The sequence below is a fragment of the Equus asinus genome, chromosome 12, assembly GCF_041296235.1.
Source record: "Equus asinus isolate D_3611 breed Donkey chromosome 12, EquAss-T2T_v2, whole genome shotgun sequence".
Lineage (NCBI taxonomy): Eukaryota > Metazoa > Chordata > Mammalia > Perissodactyla > Equidae > Equus > Equus asinus.
The window spans coordinates 51347970-51367208 of record NC_091801.1 but is presented as its reverse complement, the minus strand read 5'-3'; the positions used below and the strand labels follow the sequence as shown (position 1 = coordinate 51367208).

Here is a 19239-nt window from a genome sequence, read left to right as displayed (position 1 = left end):
AGAGGATATAGGATTCACCACCTTGTCAAAGGCATCCTTATAAAAAAACAGATTAAGGACATCTATAAGATATTCTCAGGTTCTATATGTTGTTTCAGAAAAAAGGTAAAAGCAAGTTCCCCAATTTCATGAAGCCAATCTAACCATGATACTTTCTACTCTTCACTTCCATAACTCCTCATTATTCTCACTGGACTTCAGTATCACTTCCTTGGGAAGGTATTCCTTAACACCTCCAACTATGTCAAATCCCTCCATCAAATTTTTTTTTTCAAAGATTTTAGTTTTTCCTTTTTCTCCCCAAAGCCCCCCAGTACACAGCCGTACATTCTTCGTTGTGGGTCCTTCTAGTTGTGGCATGTGGGACACTGCCTCAGCGTGGCCTGATGAGCAGTGCCATGTCCGCGCCCAGGACTCGAACCAACGAAACACTGGGCCGCCTGCAGCGGAGCACGTGAACCCAACCACTCAGCCACGGGGCCAGCTCCCCTCCATCAAATATTTTTAAAGAATTACGGAATATTTCATTTCTACGACTGCACCATTTATTCATATATATGATTATGTGATTAAGGTCTATCTTTCTAATTAGAGAATATAATCCATGAGGATTGTTTTGTCTGTTTCTGCTCTCCATTTTATCCCACTGACTGGCATAATGCATAGCCCATAGCCAATTTCTCAATAAATATTTACCATTGGTTGAATTAATGATGAACAAACAAACGTGCATTGTGTGTATACTATTTAATAAGAGAACAGCAAAAATATAACATAAAGTTGAATATGACCCAGTCCTGTCATCAGTAAGATAAGATAGACATACATGGACAAGTATAGACATGAGATGGATGTAAACAAACTATAACACAAGGCAAAATGAAACATATACTAAATAAATATATAAGAAAAATGGTACTGCATCACAAAGAGCCATTAATTGTGAATGGTCTTGGCATGACTTCATAGAAGTGAGACATTTTTTAGTTTTTAAACATCCTGCACCTCTTGGACTTGAAGGATATGCAAAATTGTGATAGGCAGAAAATGAAGAATGATTTGACCTGAAGTATTTCACACAGAAAGCATGAAAACATACGGAGAATTCAGGAAGCTGAAAGTATTCTCATTTGGCACAAAGTGTGCCTGAAGGAAGAAGGGGAAGAGAAATGCAGCAGAAGAAGTGGAAAGGCAGCTTGGGAGAGAATATCTTGAATTCCATGCTAAGGATTATTTCCCATATTATCTGATATCCAACTTAATTTGTGACATCACAAGTTACAGAAATCAGTACGACAAAGCTAAGAAATATTACAAAACAATCTCAAATAAATCAGATATTTGGTTCACTCTTTTTAGGCTAACAATATTTCTCCAAAACAATTTGTAACTATTGCACACACACACAAAACCCACATTGAAACACTCTTTATATCAAAATTCACATGTAGTTCTTTAGATAATATTAATCCTTTATCTTTAATATATATCTTTCATACAAATGCCTTTGTTTCCATTTCAGGATGCCAGCATAACAAACATCCAAAAGGCAATGAAATTCAGAAGGTCCAAAAACACTTTTATATAATCACTAGATATACAATCTTTGGAAGTGAGATGATTATTCCATTCACAAGATGAAATAATCTTGATGTTAGAGAGTGAGATTTAAAATAAGTAAAAGTACACTCATAGCTTATCATTGACACTACGAAATGATTCATCCTCAATACATAGATACCCCTCTCTGATGCCAGGAGGAAAGTGTGTTTCATTGCTTTTCTGAAATTTGTTTCTTAAAGAAAAGTATTTAACAAACACAATTCTAAAAAAAAGAAAAGATAATGATAAATATAAGAAACGTTTCAAGACCATTATAAATATTCTACCTTCAACTTCTTTCTGCTTAACCAAAATAAAGTAACTCTTTGAAAAGACATTAGGTAGTGAAACATTTTTATGCACTGCTGTCTGGGTAAAACCCATGTGCTCATCAACTAAAAAAGGAATAGTAAAAAGAAAAGGAAAACCCTGATCACATTATTTACATTTTTTACAATTTGTGTGAACTTAATTGCATTTAATCTCAAATTGGTGTAGATAATTGTAATCTCGAACTATTGCATGATATAGCAGCACAATTGCTATTTATCTTGCTGCCTACTAAGATATCAGAATAATATGGAATAATAATAACTAATCAAAATAAGTATATGAGAACATAATTTCAAAAGTTGCATGTAAATTGCAAAGTTGTAAACTAGTAAAATATATTCACATGACATTTTACAGTGATTCCTAAATCTTGCTGATCATCAGAATTACCTGGAGGACTTTTGTTTTAAATAATGCAGATTCCCTGAATCCATCCAAAACCTACTGAATTTAAACCTTTGGAGTAGGGACCCAAGAATCTGAATTTTTAAGAAGCTCCCAGATGGTTCTCAGAACTGCTAGCATACAGAATCATTTGTGATTTGAACCCTACTTTGCTCTAAAGCTTAAACTATGGCTGCTCCTCCTCTAACATTTACACTAGAACAATAACGTTCTCCTACAGTTCTCCAAGCACATCACGCTTTTTCACATCTTTGCAAGTGCTGTTTCACCTACTAGAATACAATTTACTTATTTTTTCGTGTAGTACACTCTTTATCAGCATTCAAGACCTAGCTCAGATTTCAACAGCCCTGTCTGATCCCCACCAAGCAGAGCCAAACATTCACTCTTATGTTGTACCTCTCAACAATATATTATATTGTAATTATTATTATGTATACTGTCTGTCTAGGACTATTCATCTTTTGCCTAGCACAGTGTCTGAAACATACTAGATAATTAATGTGTGCCTTATTTAAAGTTGATTTGAAGTATTTTAATAAGCAAGAAAAATTCAGTATTTCAAGGAAATCTATGTCAGAGGGGAAAAAAATGATTTATCTTTAAACATAATTTGAGTCCTGGTTTCACTATTAGCTATACGAGACTGCTGCCAAATTTCTTAGCCTTGGTAGCAGTGTCTACACCTGTCAAGTTGAGATTTTAATATAGACTTCATAAAGTTACTATGACAAGTAAGATAACATATAAAGGCAACCTAGCTCACTGTTTCCCCATTTCCTCTTCTCATTTATGTGTTCTTCATATCTGGGCTTAGACTTGGCTCTTTTCCTTATAGAAGAAACTTCTTTTTCCTATGTTCTACATTACCTATAGTACAATTCAAACGTTTAGTATTGTCTGACTGTTTAACCTTTTTATCTTTAGAGAAACTAAAATTATGTACCTGACTAATCAAATAGAAAACTATATTGCTATATTCTCACTCTTCTTAATTATCATTATTATTCCAAGGTTTAAGTTGATCAGATATTATATAGCTTTTTCTTGAACAGTCCAAATCTGTGAAACTTTAATGTATGACTTGATTATTAACAAAACTGAAGCATTCAAATAAATATCATTGTAATAGTGATTTTCCTCAGAGAATGAATTTTAAGTAGTGCTTTCTACCAGCATATAGTTATAGAATGTTATCATTAAATGCAGGCAAATACTTCTAGAGTAATTTTCAGACTGCAGAGAGCAACCCAATAGTAGGACAGAAAATCACTTTAGCTGGCCTAGATTCACAACTTTTTAATGAAATAGAACAGACAGAGCATTGGAAAGAGTGCAAGTAAGCATTTCATGCAAATCTTTTCTGGTTACACATATAAATATTTGTATGTAGATATGTGTATACTGGATTACAGTGCAAAATATATTTCTTTTTATGAATAGAACTTTAAAAAAAAGTACAAAAGGCACTTCTTTACTAATCAGCTGACAGAAAGGAGTAGTTTCCTTTTATGATTAAAGAATAAACATATGTCATATAGATGGCCATTCCAGTCACTTACTATGTCTCTCATCTGAACTTCTAAATAGATCCCTATGTGACTATTATAATTCTAATGTTTGTTCTAAAATACGATTCAGATGATATCATCCTATGTGCTGTTCCTCTGCCTGGAATGCCTTTTCACCCTTTCTTGGCCATATACAGAGGCACCAAAACAGCATACAATAGGGCACGCTCAAAAAACAGTACCTATAAATAAACAGGAAACTGGAGACTACAGACCCTGACATAGTAACTAGCCTCTACTTTTTGAAAATATTTTAAAACACCTAAAGTACTTCACTTTCACAAAATTATCCTCCAAAGTAATAGGAAAAAAGTAATGGCATCAGAATGTATACAGCAACACTATTCCTAGTAGCCAAAAACTGGAAACAATCCCAAATGTGTATCAATAGTAAAACAGATAAATTGTAATACATTCAGATACTGACATACAGCCATGATAATGAATGAAATACTACATGCAATCACATGGCTGAATCTCACAAACACTATGTTTTGTTTTAGTCGATTTACTTAAACTGAAAAAAAAAAAAAAGTTGCCCATTTCTCCCACCCTCCACCTTCCACCTCTGGCAATGACCAATCTGTTCTCTGTATCTATGAGCTTGGTTTGTTTTGGGGAGAGTTTTTTAGATTCCACATATAAGAGAGATCATATGGTATTTGTATTTCTCTGACTTATTTCACTTAGCATAATAATGCCCTCAACGTCTGTCCATATTGCCACAAATGGCGAGATTTCTTTTTTTTTTAAGATTGGCACCTGAGCTATCTGTTGCCAATTTTTTTTCTTCTCCCCAAAGTCCCCCAGTACATAGTTGTATATTCTAGTTGTAGGTCCTTCTGGTTGTGCTATGTGGGAAGCCACCTCAGCATGGCTTGATGAGCAGTGCCATGTCCACGCCTAGGATCCAAACCAGCGAAACCCTGGGCTGCTGAAGCTGAGTGCACAAACTCAACCACTCGGCCACGGGGCAGGCCCCAAGATTTCATCCTTTTTAATGATTGAATAATATTCCAGTGTGTGTGTGTGTGTGTGTGTGTTTCTGTGTGTGTCTGTGTGTGTCTGTGTGTGTCTGTGTGTGTCTGTGTGTCTGTGTGTATACACACCACAATCTCATTATCTATCATCCATCAATGGACACTTAGGTTGTTTCCATATCTTGACTATTGTAAATAATGCTTCAGTGAACATGGTCCATATATCTTTTCGAGTTAGTGTTTTCATTTTCTTTGGATAAATACCTATAAGTAGAATTGCTAGGTCATATGGTAGTTCTACTTTTAGTTTTTTGAGGAACCTCCATTCTGTTTTCCATAGTGGCTGCACCAATTTACAATCCCACTAACAGCGCACAAGGGTTCCCTTTTCTCCACAACCTTGCCAACACTTATTTCTAGCCTTTTTGATAATAGCCATTTTAACAGATGTGAGGTGATATCTCACTGTGGTTTTGCATTTCCCTGATGATTAATGATGTTAATGTCAATCAAAATAATGCAGACCCAACAGCATACATATTGCATGATTCCATTCGTATACAGTCTAAATATAAATAGGCAAAAATAATCTTGATAGAAGTCAGGATCAAAGTTATTACCCTTTGGGGTGGGAGGTAGCCCTCCGTGGAAGGGAGCATAAGAAGGAAATCCTAGAGGTGGGGTAATGCTCTGCTTCTTGCTCCCAGTGATGGTTTCCAGATATGTTCACTGTCTGGCAATTCAATGAGCTATAGATTTCAATTTGCACACTTTTGACTACATTTGTTACGTTTTAATAAAAACTTTACTTGGCATTAAGCACTTTGCTACTTTTATCAATTTTTCTAAATGCCTTTTCTAAACAAGCAATCTATCATTCATAATTTTTCTTTATTTATCTATCCCTTTCTTGAGCCAAAAGGAATTTAAGGTGGTTCTAAGGTATGTGACAGATGCAGTCAGTTTTCATGCAGATTGAAGAATATCTATGGTGGACCTGGAAACTCAACTATGTGCAGGAACTGCCTTCATCATTTCACAACTCCAAATCAACCGCTTTGACCAGTCAAGCACAAATAAGAAGTAGACAGCTTACAAGAAAAATCTTTGCCCATGTCCTCCTCCATCTTCAGGAAAAGTAGAAAGAACAAGTGGAATTTTTAAAGTAAAATTAAATTAACAATATTCTCAAAGACCCTTCAATTTTCATTGCCATTACCCTTCAAAACAACAAAATCAACCCTTTTTGGGATCCAGAAGTTCTCCTTTATGAGTTAATAATAAGCTATCCATGCATTTAGAAATTCACCTCTGATCCTAGACTCAGCTTTATTGCAAGTTAACATGATTACATACAGCAAAGGAATCATGTGATGCAGCCTTATCACCCATCAACAGGTACAAGCAGTCTTTCCAAAACATGCTTCTAAGAAATTCTCTATGAACTGAAACCTAGAGATTCAGTATTCTGGAAGAAACAAGAGAGAAAAACTGCTCCAGAGTCTTGAAGGAAAAGACTCTAATAAGTCATGTTAAGAATTAGCTTTTCAGTGAAAGCCTCAAAATGTTGATTCTTGGATTCACATTTTGCAACTAAAAAGACACAGTTTTTCCTAGACTGTTGGAAATCTGCTCCATCAACAGACCTTAAATAGGAGAGTCTTAAAGAATTTTCCAGAAGTAAATTATCTTTGGGTAGAAACAGCTACCCAACAACTTTTGGATCAAGCAGATGACAAACCAAGGTAGACAGCTTCCACCCTAGAACAGAAAAAGAATGATTTTCTGCTATTTCTGCTCCTCCTTTTTAAAATTATTTTGTTCACTCTTTCTTTTATTTATTAGTATACTTTGGCATCTTTAATGATCAACTAAAGGTTTCTTAGTATGCTGTCACATATTTTCACTGTTAGCACACTTTTAATCTCCTTCAGTCTTTCACTACCACTTAAGAGAATGCAAAAATCTCCCTCTAATCCCACTGACAAAATTTAATAGGTGTTCCTTGAAACACCACCTATGGCAAATTTCCTTCCTTCCAGAGGACACTTCTGTATTTGAATTTTCTTCATTTTATTAACCTTAACCTTCAGCCTTGTAAAAATTAGATCTTGATCTCAAGTCATTCCAGCAGTTTCAGGAGAACCAACAGTACCAAGAGCAAGGACTACAAATATTGGAGTTATCCTTACTATAGTAGAACTCTTTTGGCAAATCTTTATCTTTTGACATCCTGAAATTTCCATCTCATTGCAATAAATGAAAATCAAATGTAAACTAACTGTAGTAGATGTTACTAGTGCTTATTATATAGAATCAACTCTCTTTATGATCACATGGAAAGACTTTCTAGACTTCCTTGCAGTTAGTTAAGAGCCTGTGACAAGCTTTGGGCAATGAGCTGTGAGCAACAGTGCCCTATGTCACTTCTTGTCTTACACAGTTAAGAATAAGTGTGAGTTCCCATTTTTTTCTCTTCCTCTGATGCAGTAACCCTTGTAGCTATATGTTCCAGTTGGTTTACCAACAAGATGGAAGAAGCCTGGATCCCTGAGTTGTCACTTGGAAGAGAAGCATTCTATAATCCTATAAATAAGTCTCAGTCTGTTAGTGGGCCTATGCCCCTGGGCTGTGACCTTCAGAAGTGTTTCTCAGCTTCTTTTCCCCTTTCAGTGAGACAGGAAGTCTCGAGGGAACTGTAGTTGGATATTTCCCTTCTCTCATTTTGGTTAGGCTTTGGTAAAGTAGTTTCCCTTGAGAACAAAAAGCTCTGAGAATATTTCGAAATGATTATTTTTCCCCTTCCCCTGCTAGACGTATGAGATAATTTTTCACTAATCTTCACCTTGAGAACCTGGTGGGGTTCCTGGAGGTAAAACTCACAAAACTGGAGAGGAATGGTTCTCTAAGGCTTGGCTCCCAGGAATTTTTAACTCTTAAGTTAGTGCACACTCAGCTTTCAATAGTTCATCAGTTATAGTTTAAGTTTTCCTACCAGATCCTAGCTCCAGTGGTTTCTGCTCCCAATAAGCTGTGATTCTTTTTATTCATTTCTCTCTCCACTTGTCAGGGCATTGATTGGCCCTGTGACCTCAATTTTGTGATGAATCTAAGAAGAGTTGTTGGTTTTCAGTTTATTCAGCTTTTTTCTTGTTGTGATATAGGAGTAATGACTTCCAAACTCTTTACACGTTGAAGAGGAAACCAGAAGTCTCCTCAATATTGTTTTTAATTGCCTATCAGCATGTCATGTCTTTCTTCCACTTAGATGTGAAATATTTGAGAACAGGGACTACGGTGCTTTTATTTCTGGATTCCTAGTACCCTGCACAATGTGAGAATTCTTTCCAGCTCAGTCACGGCCTTGCTCATCTGCTCTCATCAGACAGCGTCTCTCTAGGTTATGTTACACAGTCTTCCAGCTTTAAGTACCACACTGACAACTCCAAAAGTTAGATCTCCAGTCGATCCCTATCCTCCTTCAAAACTGGTTAATTTATAGGCATCTTGAACTTTAAAAGTTTAAAACTTAAGTTTTAGTTTCTATTCCTAACTCTTCATCGTTTCCCCTTCTTGGTCACAGCTAATGGCATCACCATTCAATTAGTTCTTCCAATCAGAAATCTGACAGTCATCTTTGGTTCTTCTCTCTTCCTTACTAACTTCCTCTAAATCTACTCCACTAACAAATCATGTCAGTTCAGCCTCCAACTATATCCCCAATCCACTTCTCTCATTTGTCATTGTAATCAACCTACTGTAAGTCATGATGATCTCCAGCAGAGTCCTTCACAAAAGCTTCCTCATTGCTCTCTCCACTTTTATTGTCAGCCACTTTACTAATAGAGCAGCAAGATTGATCTTAATAAATAAATTAAATCATGTAATTACCATTTTTAAAACTTTTCAATATTTTCCATTTATATTGAGACTCAGATCCAAATTCCTTATCATTCTCTATAAAAACACTGCCCTATCTAGAACAGTATTTTTATACTACCTCTGGAACCTCATCTCTTGCCACACTCCATCTTGTCCACTACGTTACAGCCACACTAGTCTTCTTTGTGTTCCTCAAAACTTTTGCTACCAAAAGACTTTCACATATGATGTTCCCTATGCTTATACTCTTTCCCTTAGCAGTTTTTCCTATTAAAAGACCTCATGATCAGAGAGGATTACTATATTAAGTGGTTGTCTGATTCCAATGATTCAAATTTTAGATTTCCCTAATATTTCAAAAGTATATTTATTATTTATCATGTTACAACATGAATAAAACTATTATATGCAAATTCAAGATAAATTAATCCAACTGATTTTATTTTTTGCTTTTTCTCCCCAAATCCCCCCAGTACATAGTCGTATACTCTAGTTGTGCGTCCTTCTAGTTGTGGCATGTGGAATACTGCCTCAACATGGCCTGATGAGCGGTGCGATGTCCACACCCAGGATGCGAATCGGTGAAACCCTGGGATGCCAAAGCAGAGCGCACAAACTTAACGACTCGGCCACAGGGCCTGCCCCCAATTGATTAATTTAATTAATTTGTGTTAGAAAGCCTTCTTCCTTACCTTTGATATTGTGCTAGATATTGGAAATAGAAAGTTAAAATAAGAGTTGCACTACAGAGCATTTATCATTTTTTCCTAGTATGCTCATCCTTAATACTCCAGGGACTTGTTTTACCCTTTACATACGACCTATATTACATTGTCTTTATACACAACTTTTCCTCATTTTGATGCTGATGCAAAAAATAGTGAAAGAAAGAAGAGAAAGTAAAATTAATATTACTTAATCTGTATATTAAGCAGTTTATGCAAAGGCTGAATAAACTGACAACTGAATCAAATGGCTCAATCAATTTTCTATGCCTCAAAACCTATGGAAAGTCAAAGTTGGATACATTGTTCTACTTATTCAAGCCCAGGGGCATAGGCCCACTAAATGCCTGAGACTTATGTATAGGATTATAGAATGCTTCTCTTCCAAGTGGCAACTCAGGGACCCAGGCTGCTTCCATCTTGTTGGTAAACCAACAATTTCACATGAATTACCCAAGTCAAAATTCGTAAATCTTCCTGTTACATTAAAGAACTATGAAATAAAAAAACTCCAAAAGTACATACCTCAAGAAACCTACATTATTATAGCTTTGAATAACCACAAAATGGGATTTATATAAATTCATTAAAATGAAATTACTGTTCACAAAATATTAGATTTTTAACACTATCTGATGAAATATTTACTGAGTTATTCTACTGTGAAAATATTTATACAGAATATGAAAAAACATAAGTCCTACTTTTTAACAAATGCTTTAATACTTAACAAATATTTTTACACTTTTTAGAAATTAAAATGAATACCTGGAATGCAGCTCTTAGAAATTATTTTATGGATGAATGAATAGAAAGTAAGCAGATAAGAAGTTATCCCATTCGAACAGTAGTCAAAGGGATAAAAAAATGAGATGACTCAGAAAGAAGAAGTCTTAGAAATCTGATTGAAGAGAAGAAGAATAAAAACAGAAAATTTGGAAGTAATCCTGGTCTGTGGGTCAGAAAGATAAAAGGAGACCTCCCAGAAAACTATAAATCAGAAATCTTCAGCGTAACAAGAATGTAAGATGAAGAAGATAACTATTGAAAGAATCTATTAATTCTGAATTTTTAAAACTGTATAAATCACAGAGCAACAAGAATAAATTAGTTATCCAAGAAACTTTAATGAAATAATACTTGTTAATCAAGAATTAATTTCTAAAACATTTGAAGGTACTAGTCTTTTCTCCTACCATCTTCCCATCCAAAAATCAAAGCATATTGAATTATGTTTATTATTGCATTAAAGCTATTTCTTTTCAAATTTGTCTTGATCTTTGTTTATACCAATCAAATGTCACTTTGTTTCAACAATTAGAGATCACTTTTTAAAGTTACTAACAAAACAGGTATTTTATTTAATGCCCATTGTAATTTACTAAATAATATAACAATCTTGATTTTTCTGAAACTCACAAACAAGACAGATAACTGAATTCATTTAAAATTGAGGCAAATTTGTATCTAATTATATTTTGCTATTGATTTTACTACTTTATTATAAGTTCTGGAGCCTTAGGAAAAAATCAGCAAAACAATGACATTATGTGCCATTTTAATACAATATTTGCTGATTAGAAAAGAGATTATTAAATTTATTTCTACTCCTTGTAATACAGTATTGTTATATCATAAAAAGATAAAACATGTATAATCAGTTGTGAAGAAGTATTTACTGAGTTCCTATTATGGATCAGGCACTTGCTAGATGTCAAGGATGAAAGAGTAGACAAAACAAACACAGGTCTTTTGAACAAGCTCAAATACAGGAACAGTTCCAATTTAAGAACTACGTATCAAGTATCAGTAGTAGTATATCACAACATTGTTTTACTTCAGTTGCAACTGAAACACTGACAAAGTTTAAAATAAAATGCATAAAAGGTAACATAAAAGAGGGATTACCCTCATCAATAACAAGACAAATTACCCTCATCAATAACAAGACAAAAAGATGTGTATCTTCTAGTTTGCATTAAAGGCAAAATGTGAATGCTTTTCTGAATGTTTCATCTTAGGGCTCCTAGCAGTCATTCTCGTTCTCTCCTAGGGTATGTGTCACTTCTCGATCTGTCCATTCCTATAACCAAACCATCTTCTCCATAGACATAACTCCTACTGTTAAAAAGTGCAGAGGCTGAGTGATAAGAGCATTTCTGAGTAAGACGGTAGTTATCATGGGGAGACTGAAATTTAAATTGATACAGTCTTTCTCACATTTTCATCGTTACCTCCACTTCACAATATAAATAATATTACTTGCACAAAGTTAAAAAGATACAAATGTGAACATCTTTTTAAAGAATTTTTTTAAATCTGCTAACAACTAAAATAAATAGAATTGACTTGTTTTTAATGTTTCAGGTCAATGTGAGAATAAACTGCTGCATTTCCCAAATTAAGTTTCATAACCTAATGAAATGTTCAGTGAAAACAAGATTCAGTAGTCAAATAAGCTTAGTAAACATTGTATATTTTGACACCTTTGGAGCATATGTAGACACTCTGACAGATTACAATAAAGAAACCTGCTTAACCTTTTTTTAAAGAACCTTTTTAAAACTATTTGGCCAAAGATTGAATTTGGGGGTTAATATCTCTTAATGTCCCTGGAATTACTTTTGAAGAAAACACACTTAGGAATATATTGCATTATTGGAGAAAGATATTTTACTGGATAAATACAGTTTACGTTATTTAGAATACAATTAGGGGAAGAATTACCTCTTTGTTTTCACTACTCTATAAATTATCCTTGTTTTCTTTTTAATTTCCATGGGATACATGAAGGTGAAAGTATCAAACTCATAACCTAACAATTTTTGTTTCTTAGGATACTATTGCAAGGACAGTATTTTAATACATACTCTTCAGTATGTTATACTATCAGAGATAATATTTAGTCTATTACAGATCAGCTTACTTACGTCTGGGCCTCCTTTTCATTTTGTTGTTTTTGCTGGGGCTGAAGAACGTTATTTACCAGTTCAGTGATCCCACTAAAGGGAAACCACCTGTTTAAATAAGCAAATAATGTGACTGAATAACCAAATGAATAACAATGTAGGTCAAATGTTTTCTTATCCATAATAATAAAAATACACAGGCACAAAAGCTACAGCCAATGGAAATGTGAGCTCCAGTTATCATCCAGGCAGTCAGAATGTAGGGAAACTAAGTTTGAACACTTAACCAGTCCACAAGCAGACAGCAAAAAAACTACATCCAGTCAGTGTGTGGATGAAGTAAGAAGCTGCAGGCAGCTCTCTTACAAGCCAGAGAGTCAGAAAGCAGAAGACACACTAGCTGCAGCCTATCCAGTATTAGTTTAAGCTAATACCATCCAAGGTGCAGAAAGCAGAATGTGGCAAAGGTACAGAAGTCAAGCCTACTGCACTCTTAATACATTTACTTACTGTGTCGGTTGTGGTTTGTGTTCTTCTTTGACCCTAAAAAGATAAGTTTGCACAACTGAGTGCACTGTACTCAGAATAAATTTCTATCTACAGATGTGTGGTCACATAAAAATGAAAAATGAGGTTTATTACATAGAAAAGCTTAGTGCTTTGCTATATACTGCAATGACACATTTGAATTAATTTGACAAAAAAAGAGAAGTTGAATCATTCGTTCTTAATAGAGAACTGATATTAAAACTCTACTGCTGTTCTAATGATTCCAGCCAGATTTAATCCTCAAGTTTTCTGAATACTTTTATTGATATTGATATTGAAGTTTTTAAAATAATTTTAAAGTACTATATTAAACACAGTTACATTTGGTTTACTGAAGATAAATAGAATTCCTCTTTTTCTTTTAAATTTCTTCCTTAATATAAGTTGAAGTAAAGGTATAAATGTTTTAAACAAAAGCTAGGGTTTTATAAACGTATTCTAAAAGCTTTACAAATGAATTCATTTACTGCTTAAAGGAGCAGATAAAGGATTTGGACAGTTATGTATCCAATACACCTAAAAATAGCTACTAAAATAACTATGTATATTAAATTTAAAATATTCATAAACTAAAGTAAATTATTCATATATCTATAATGAACTAAAAATGCATTTAAACTATAATAAATTTAGCACTTCACTGAAATAGCACTGGATATTTAAAAAGTAGAGAAAGATCACACACAAGGGTGATGCCTCTGAAATTTGGCTTCCCACACTTTGCATAGGACTGGTCCTGAGAGATAAACTTGTGACTCAGTGAGTAGTTGCTGAGCTTTTCCTTTCCCAAAGAAAAGCTCAGAATTAAAAATTGGTCCCCAACTCTAGAACTTCCACTAGGAAATTACACTAACACTGTAAATTAAATTCTCTTTAGATCAAATTTATTTTCTTTGCTGGCACGTTCCTATTTTTAATGATATAAACAATAAACAAAAAGGTATACCCTTAAATATTTTTGCACCCCAATGAATAAATATAATTGGTAATTATATAACGCTATATTAACCAAAAAAGAATATCCTGTGTCCTCTGCATAAACTTCAAAAAGTATAATAGTTTTACCCTGGAGCTAAAGCCACATTCTTTAGTATTTAAATATAGTCATACAATGGATTAATAATAAAAGATTGTATTAGCACCAAATATCATATAAACAAACACAAGCAAACTATAGTGACATCGGAATCTATCTAGAAAACTTATCATTATATTCCTTTGAGAATAAGACAAAAATTTCTTAACATTTTAGAACAAAACAGATTCCATATAGATAATGACAAAGAAAGATTACCATACCAGCTCACCAAAATGGAGATCAATTCAAGATTACCCTTCACCAAACAATATGTATGTTAAAAACAAGTATGGAAATAAATATGTAAATCTGGAGAGGATATTGTTTTAGAATTCTGGCTGATATTCTGCAAGGAATCATGTTGTTCTTAATTTGTGACAAAAGATTTTATCATAGACAAATTGATATTAACTTACAAATCAGTTTCCAATTTCAAAATCTTTACTTGAAAAAAACCAACAGAGATAAAAATTTTAATCACTAATTGAGGAATTATGTCTGGGCTTTGTAAAATATCTATACATAAAATAAACAATCATTTGCATCAGCTTCCCAAATAAAATATGTATCACAATACAGCAAAATAAATATTTACCCTGTCTTTAAACACAATCAAGAGTATAAAATTATCCTCCTTTTTCCCAATATTTTAGACAAAATCAAACCTCAAAGTATCTGATCATAATTAAAATTCACATTGAGATAATAATTTAAGAACTGGTAATATAAAAAAGTAATTATACGATTGAGTTCTTTGACAATACACTAACTTTATTGACAATGAACTCCCACATCCCTTCATTCCAAAAAGTGTATGAGGTGCTTCCAGTTTCCAGTCTGATATACAAAGAACTTGGAAAATATCATTCCCATCTTTACAAGAAAAAAAGCTCAACAAACTAAAAATTAACAGCTCTTCTTAGAGCCCTCAAAAAATTTCAGGGCAAACTGCTGCCCTGAAAACTAGAGAAATAGACAAGTGGATGCAGAATATCACAGTTTAGCAAGAGTACAGGCCCAAGAGCAGAAGCCCACACCTGGAGCCAGTAACTATCGGAACACTTTTAACTATAATTGACTAATTGCTGAAGACTCAGTGTTGACTGGATTGAGAGTTTAAAATTCCAAGGGGTCCTGGTCTTAGGCACACCACCACATTTCCATAAATTTTACCTCCAGGAGCCTTGCTAGTTGCTCACTGTGAAGATAGAGGAAAATCTCCTGCATCCAGCAGAAGGAAGGGAAGTAACCATTCTCAAACATTCCCAGAGCTCTCTACTCTTCTTAACAATCCTGAGCTCAAGGGAAAGTATTTTACCAGAGCCTAACCAACTGGGGTTTTACCAAAAGCAAACAAACCTGAGGGAGGCAATACCTAATTATATCCACCTCTAGCCTTTGATGTGGGAGAGGGAAAATACCAAACTATAGCCCTCTCTAGCCTTCAACATGGGGAAAGGAAAATACCCAACTCAGGCTCACTAAAAGATAGAGACCTATTATAGGACTATTGAATGTTTCTCCTGTATCAGCAACACCTTACCACCAAATCAGTAGAGTTCCTGCATAATAACATGGGATTACAACTAAAAGAACTGCAAGCTTTAGTAAAGAGCACAGGGAAACCCAAAACAGAAAGGAAGACAAAAATAAAGACAATAGAAGAGAGAATTCTGGAAAGACAACGGAGTAGAAAGCAACAGAAATCTAACTCCCCACCTAGAAAACAATGGCAGATTCTGTCCAATGTAACCATTTTAGAAACATGGAGTTTACTGAAGGCTTTCAACTTCAGGAGAAGGCTTGAACTGTACATTACAGTTAATTTTAGTCAGTTTGAGCTGTGGGCATAGTAACAGCTACCCATCCCCCAACCCCAGCCACATGGCAGGTAGCTCTGCACCTGTTCCTGGGGCAACCTGCACAAAGCTTGCAGGAGCCAGGGTGAGTAAAAAGGACCATGTCCTCCAAACATCAGAGATCTGTGCTCTGATAGGTGATTACTACTTCTCATCTCAATGGTGCAGACAAAGAGGTGGATGGCCATTGTTGTTGCAACTCCCCAGCATTGTTGCAAGCTCCTCCCTCTCTGGCTAAGGTAACTTCCAGGATATTTAAAGGGCCAGCACATTTCCCCACTTTGTCTTTCAATTTTTCCACTTCTGGGAGCCAGAAGACTAAAATATTCAAAAGCAACTGCATATACAGGAGAAAATAGAAAGTCACCACACATGCTCAGGGAACGGTGTGGACTCAGAAAACATCTGAGAAAACCTAAAGTTTATAGTACAGGCTGATCCTCAGCAAAGAGACAGCCTACAAAATAAATAAATAAATAAATAAATAAATAAAGACAATAACAGAAAACAAGACCTGGTGAAAGAGGAGAATCTGATTTCCCGAGTTACTGCATTATTAGATTCAAATGTCCAGTTTTCAAGAAAAAATCACAAGACATACAGAGAGACAGGAAAGTACGGACTTTCAAAGGAAAAAAGGATGAACAAAAACTGCCCCAAAATAGACCTCATGACAGATCCACTAGACAAAGATTTTAAAATGAGCACCTTAAAGATGCTCAAAGAACTAAAGAAAGATGTGGAGAAAGTCAAGAAAACCATGTGTGAACAAAAAGAAACCAAAAAGTAATTCTGGAGCTGAAAGTACAATAACTGACATGAAAAATTCACTAGAGGAATTCAAAGGTAGATTTGAGGAGGGAAAAGAACAAGAACCAAGAAAGTTAACAATGACACCATGGAAATTATTGAATTTGAGGAACAGAAAGAAAAAAGATTGAAGAAAAGTGAACAGAACCTAAGGTATCTGTGGGACATCATCAAGTGGACCAACATAGGCTTGATGAGGGAATTCCAGAATGAGGAGAGAGAGAGAGAGAAAGAGGCAGAGGGAACAGTGGAATAAATAATAGCTGAAAACTTCTAAAATTTGATGAAAGATATTAATAAAAATATTCAAGAAGATCAACAAACTCCAAGTAAGATGAAATCAAAAAGACCCAAACTGAGACACAATAAACCAGCTAAAACTAACATATACAGAATACTCTACCCAACAAGAACAGCATACACATTCTTCTCAAGTGAACATGGGATATTTTTCAGGATAAACCATATTTTAGGCCACAAATTGACTAAATACTACATACTACTATTTACAGAAGTAAAAAGGAATATGAGAATACTATGAACAATTGTATGCCAACAAATTGAACAACTTAGATTAAAAGGACAAATTCCTAGAAATACATAACCTACCAAGAAATCATGAAGAACTAGAAAATCTGTATAGATCTATAACTAGTGAGGAGATTGAATCATTAATCAAAAATCTCCTGAGAAAGAAAAGCCCTGGACCTGATGCCTTCACTGATGAATTCTACCCAACATTTAAATATGAACTAATACCAACCCTTCTCTATCTTTCCAAAATATCAAGAGGAAGAAACATTTCCTAATGCATTCTTTAAGGGCACCATTACCCTACTATACCATACCAGACCAAAGCCAGACAAAAACCCTACAAGAAAAGAAAACTACAGACCAATACCCAAATACCCAAAGCAATCTTCAGATTCAATGCAATCCCTATCCAAATCCCAATGTTTTTTTTGCAGAAATACAAAACCCATCCTAAATTCATATGAAATACAAGGGATCACAAATAGCCAAAATAACCCTGAAAAAGAACAAAGCTCAAGGACTTACTTTTTTATTTCAAAACTTACTACAAAGCTACAGTAATCAGTGTAGTACTGACATAAAGACAGACAGAGACCAACAGAATAGAATAGAAAGCCTAGAAATAAATCCTCACATATAAAGCCAAATGGTTTTTGACAAGGGTGCCAAAATCATTACATGGGGAAAGGACAGCTTTTCATGAAATGGTGCTGGGAAAACTGGATATCCACATGTAAAAGAATGGAGTTGGATGCTTACTTAATACCACATGCAGAAATTAATTCAAAATCAATCAAAGACCTAAATGAAGAACTAAAACTATAAAATTCTTAGAAGATAGCATAAAGCAAAAGCAGCACAACATTGGACTTGGCAATGATTTCTTGGATATGACTCCAAAGGCACAAGTAACAAAAGAAAAAAATAGACAAATTAGACATGACAAAAATTTTAAAATTTTGTGCATCAAAAGACACCACCAAGTGAGTAAAAAAGCATCCCACAGAATGGGAGAAAATATTGACAAATCATATATCTGCTAAGTGATTAATACCCAGAATATACAGAGAACTCCTAAAACTTAACCAAAAAACAAACAACTGAATTCAAAAATGGGCAAAGAACTTGGATAGACATTTTTCCAAATAAGATATACAAATTGCCAATAAGCACAGGAAAACATGCTCAAACTCACTAACCATTAGGGAAATGCAAATCAAAACTACTGTGAGATACCACCTCACACCCATTAGGATGGCTACTATCAAAAATCAGGAAATAACAAGTGTTGGTGAGGATGTGGAGAAACTGGAACACTTGTGCACTGCTGGTGGGAATGTAAAATGGTACAGTCACTGTAGAAAACAGTCTGGCAGTTCCCCAAAAACTTAAAAATTACTAAATGATGCAGCAATTCCACTTCTGAGTATATATCCAAAAGAACTAAAAGCAGGGCCTTGAGATATTTGTACATCAATGTCCACAGCAGCATTATTCACAATAGCTACAATATAGACACACTCCAAGAGTCCATCAATGGATGAATGGTATTCAAAATGTGGTATATACATACAAGTGAATACTATGTAGCCTTAAAGAGGAGGGACATTCTGACATACTACAACTTGGATGAAACTTAAGGATATTATGCTAAATGAAATAAGCCAGTCACAACAGGACAAACACTGTATGTTTCCACTTATATGAGGTACTCAAAGTAGTTGACAGCATAGAGACAGAAAGTAGAATGGTGGTTGCCAGGTGCTGATGGAAGGGGAAAATAGGGAGTTATTCTTTAATGGGTATATAGTTGCAGTTTACCACATGAAACATTCTTTAGATGGACAGTAGTAAAGATGGCACATTATGAGTGTATCCAATATTACTGAACTGTACACTTAAAAGTCGTTAACATGGTATATTTTATGTTTGTGTATTTTATCACAATAAAAAATCTAGTAATAATGTAAGGACAATAAAGGAAATTTTAGCCTCTAACACT

General features: G+C 34.5%; 1 protein-coding gene across 40 annotated transcripts in view; it reads right to left on the bottom strand.

The window, feature by feature from the left end:
* RIMS2 (regulating synaptic membrane exocytosis 2) overlaps positions 1-19239 on the bottom strand; it is a 572997-nt gene that overhangs the window by 452220 nt on the left and 101538 nt on the right. For 27 of the 40 annotated variants that reach the window (XM_070481448.1, XM_070481450.1, XM_070481459.1 and 24 more), the window contains exons 2-3: positions 12918-12950; positions 12429-12515 (exon numbers count right to left, since the gene is read on the bottom strand). The exons of the other annotated variants lie outside the window; for them this stretch is intronic. In XM_070481448.1, the coding sequence (XP_070337549.1) occupies positions 12429-12515; positions 12918-12950 (120 nt within the window). The remainder of the gene's footprint in view (positions 1-12428; positions 12516-12917; positions 12951-19239) is intronic. 40 annotated transcript variants of the gene reach the window in all.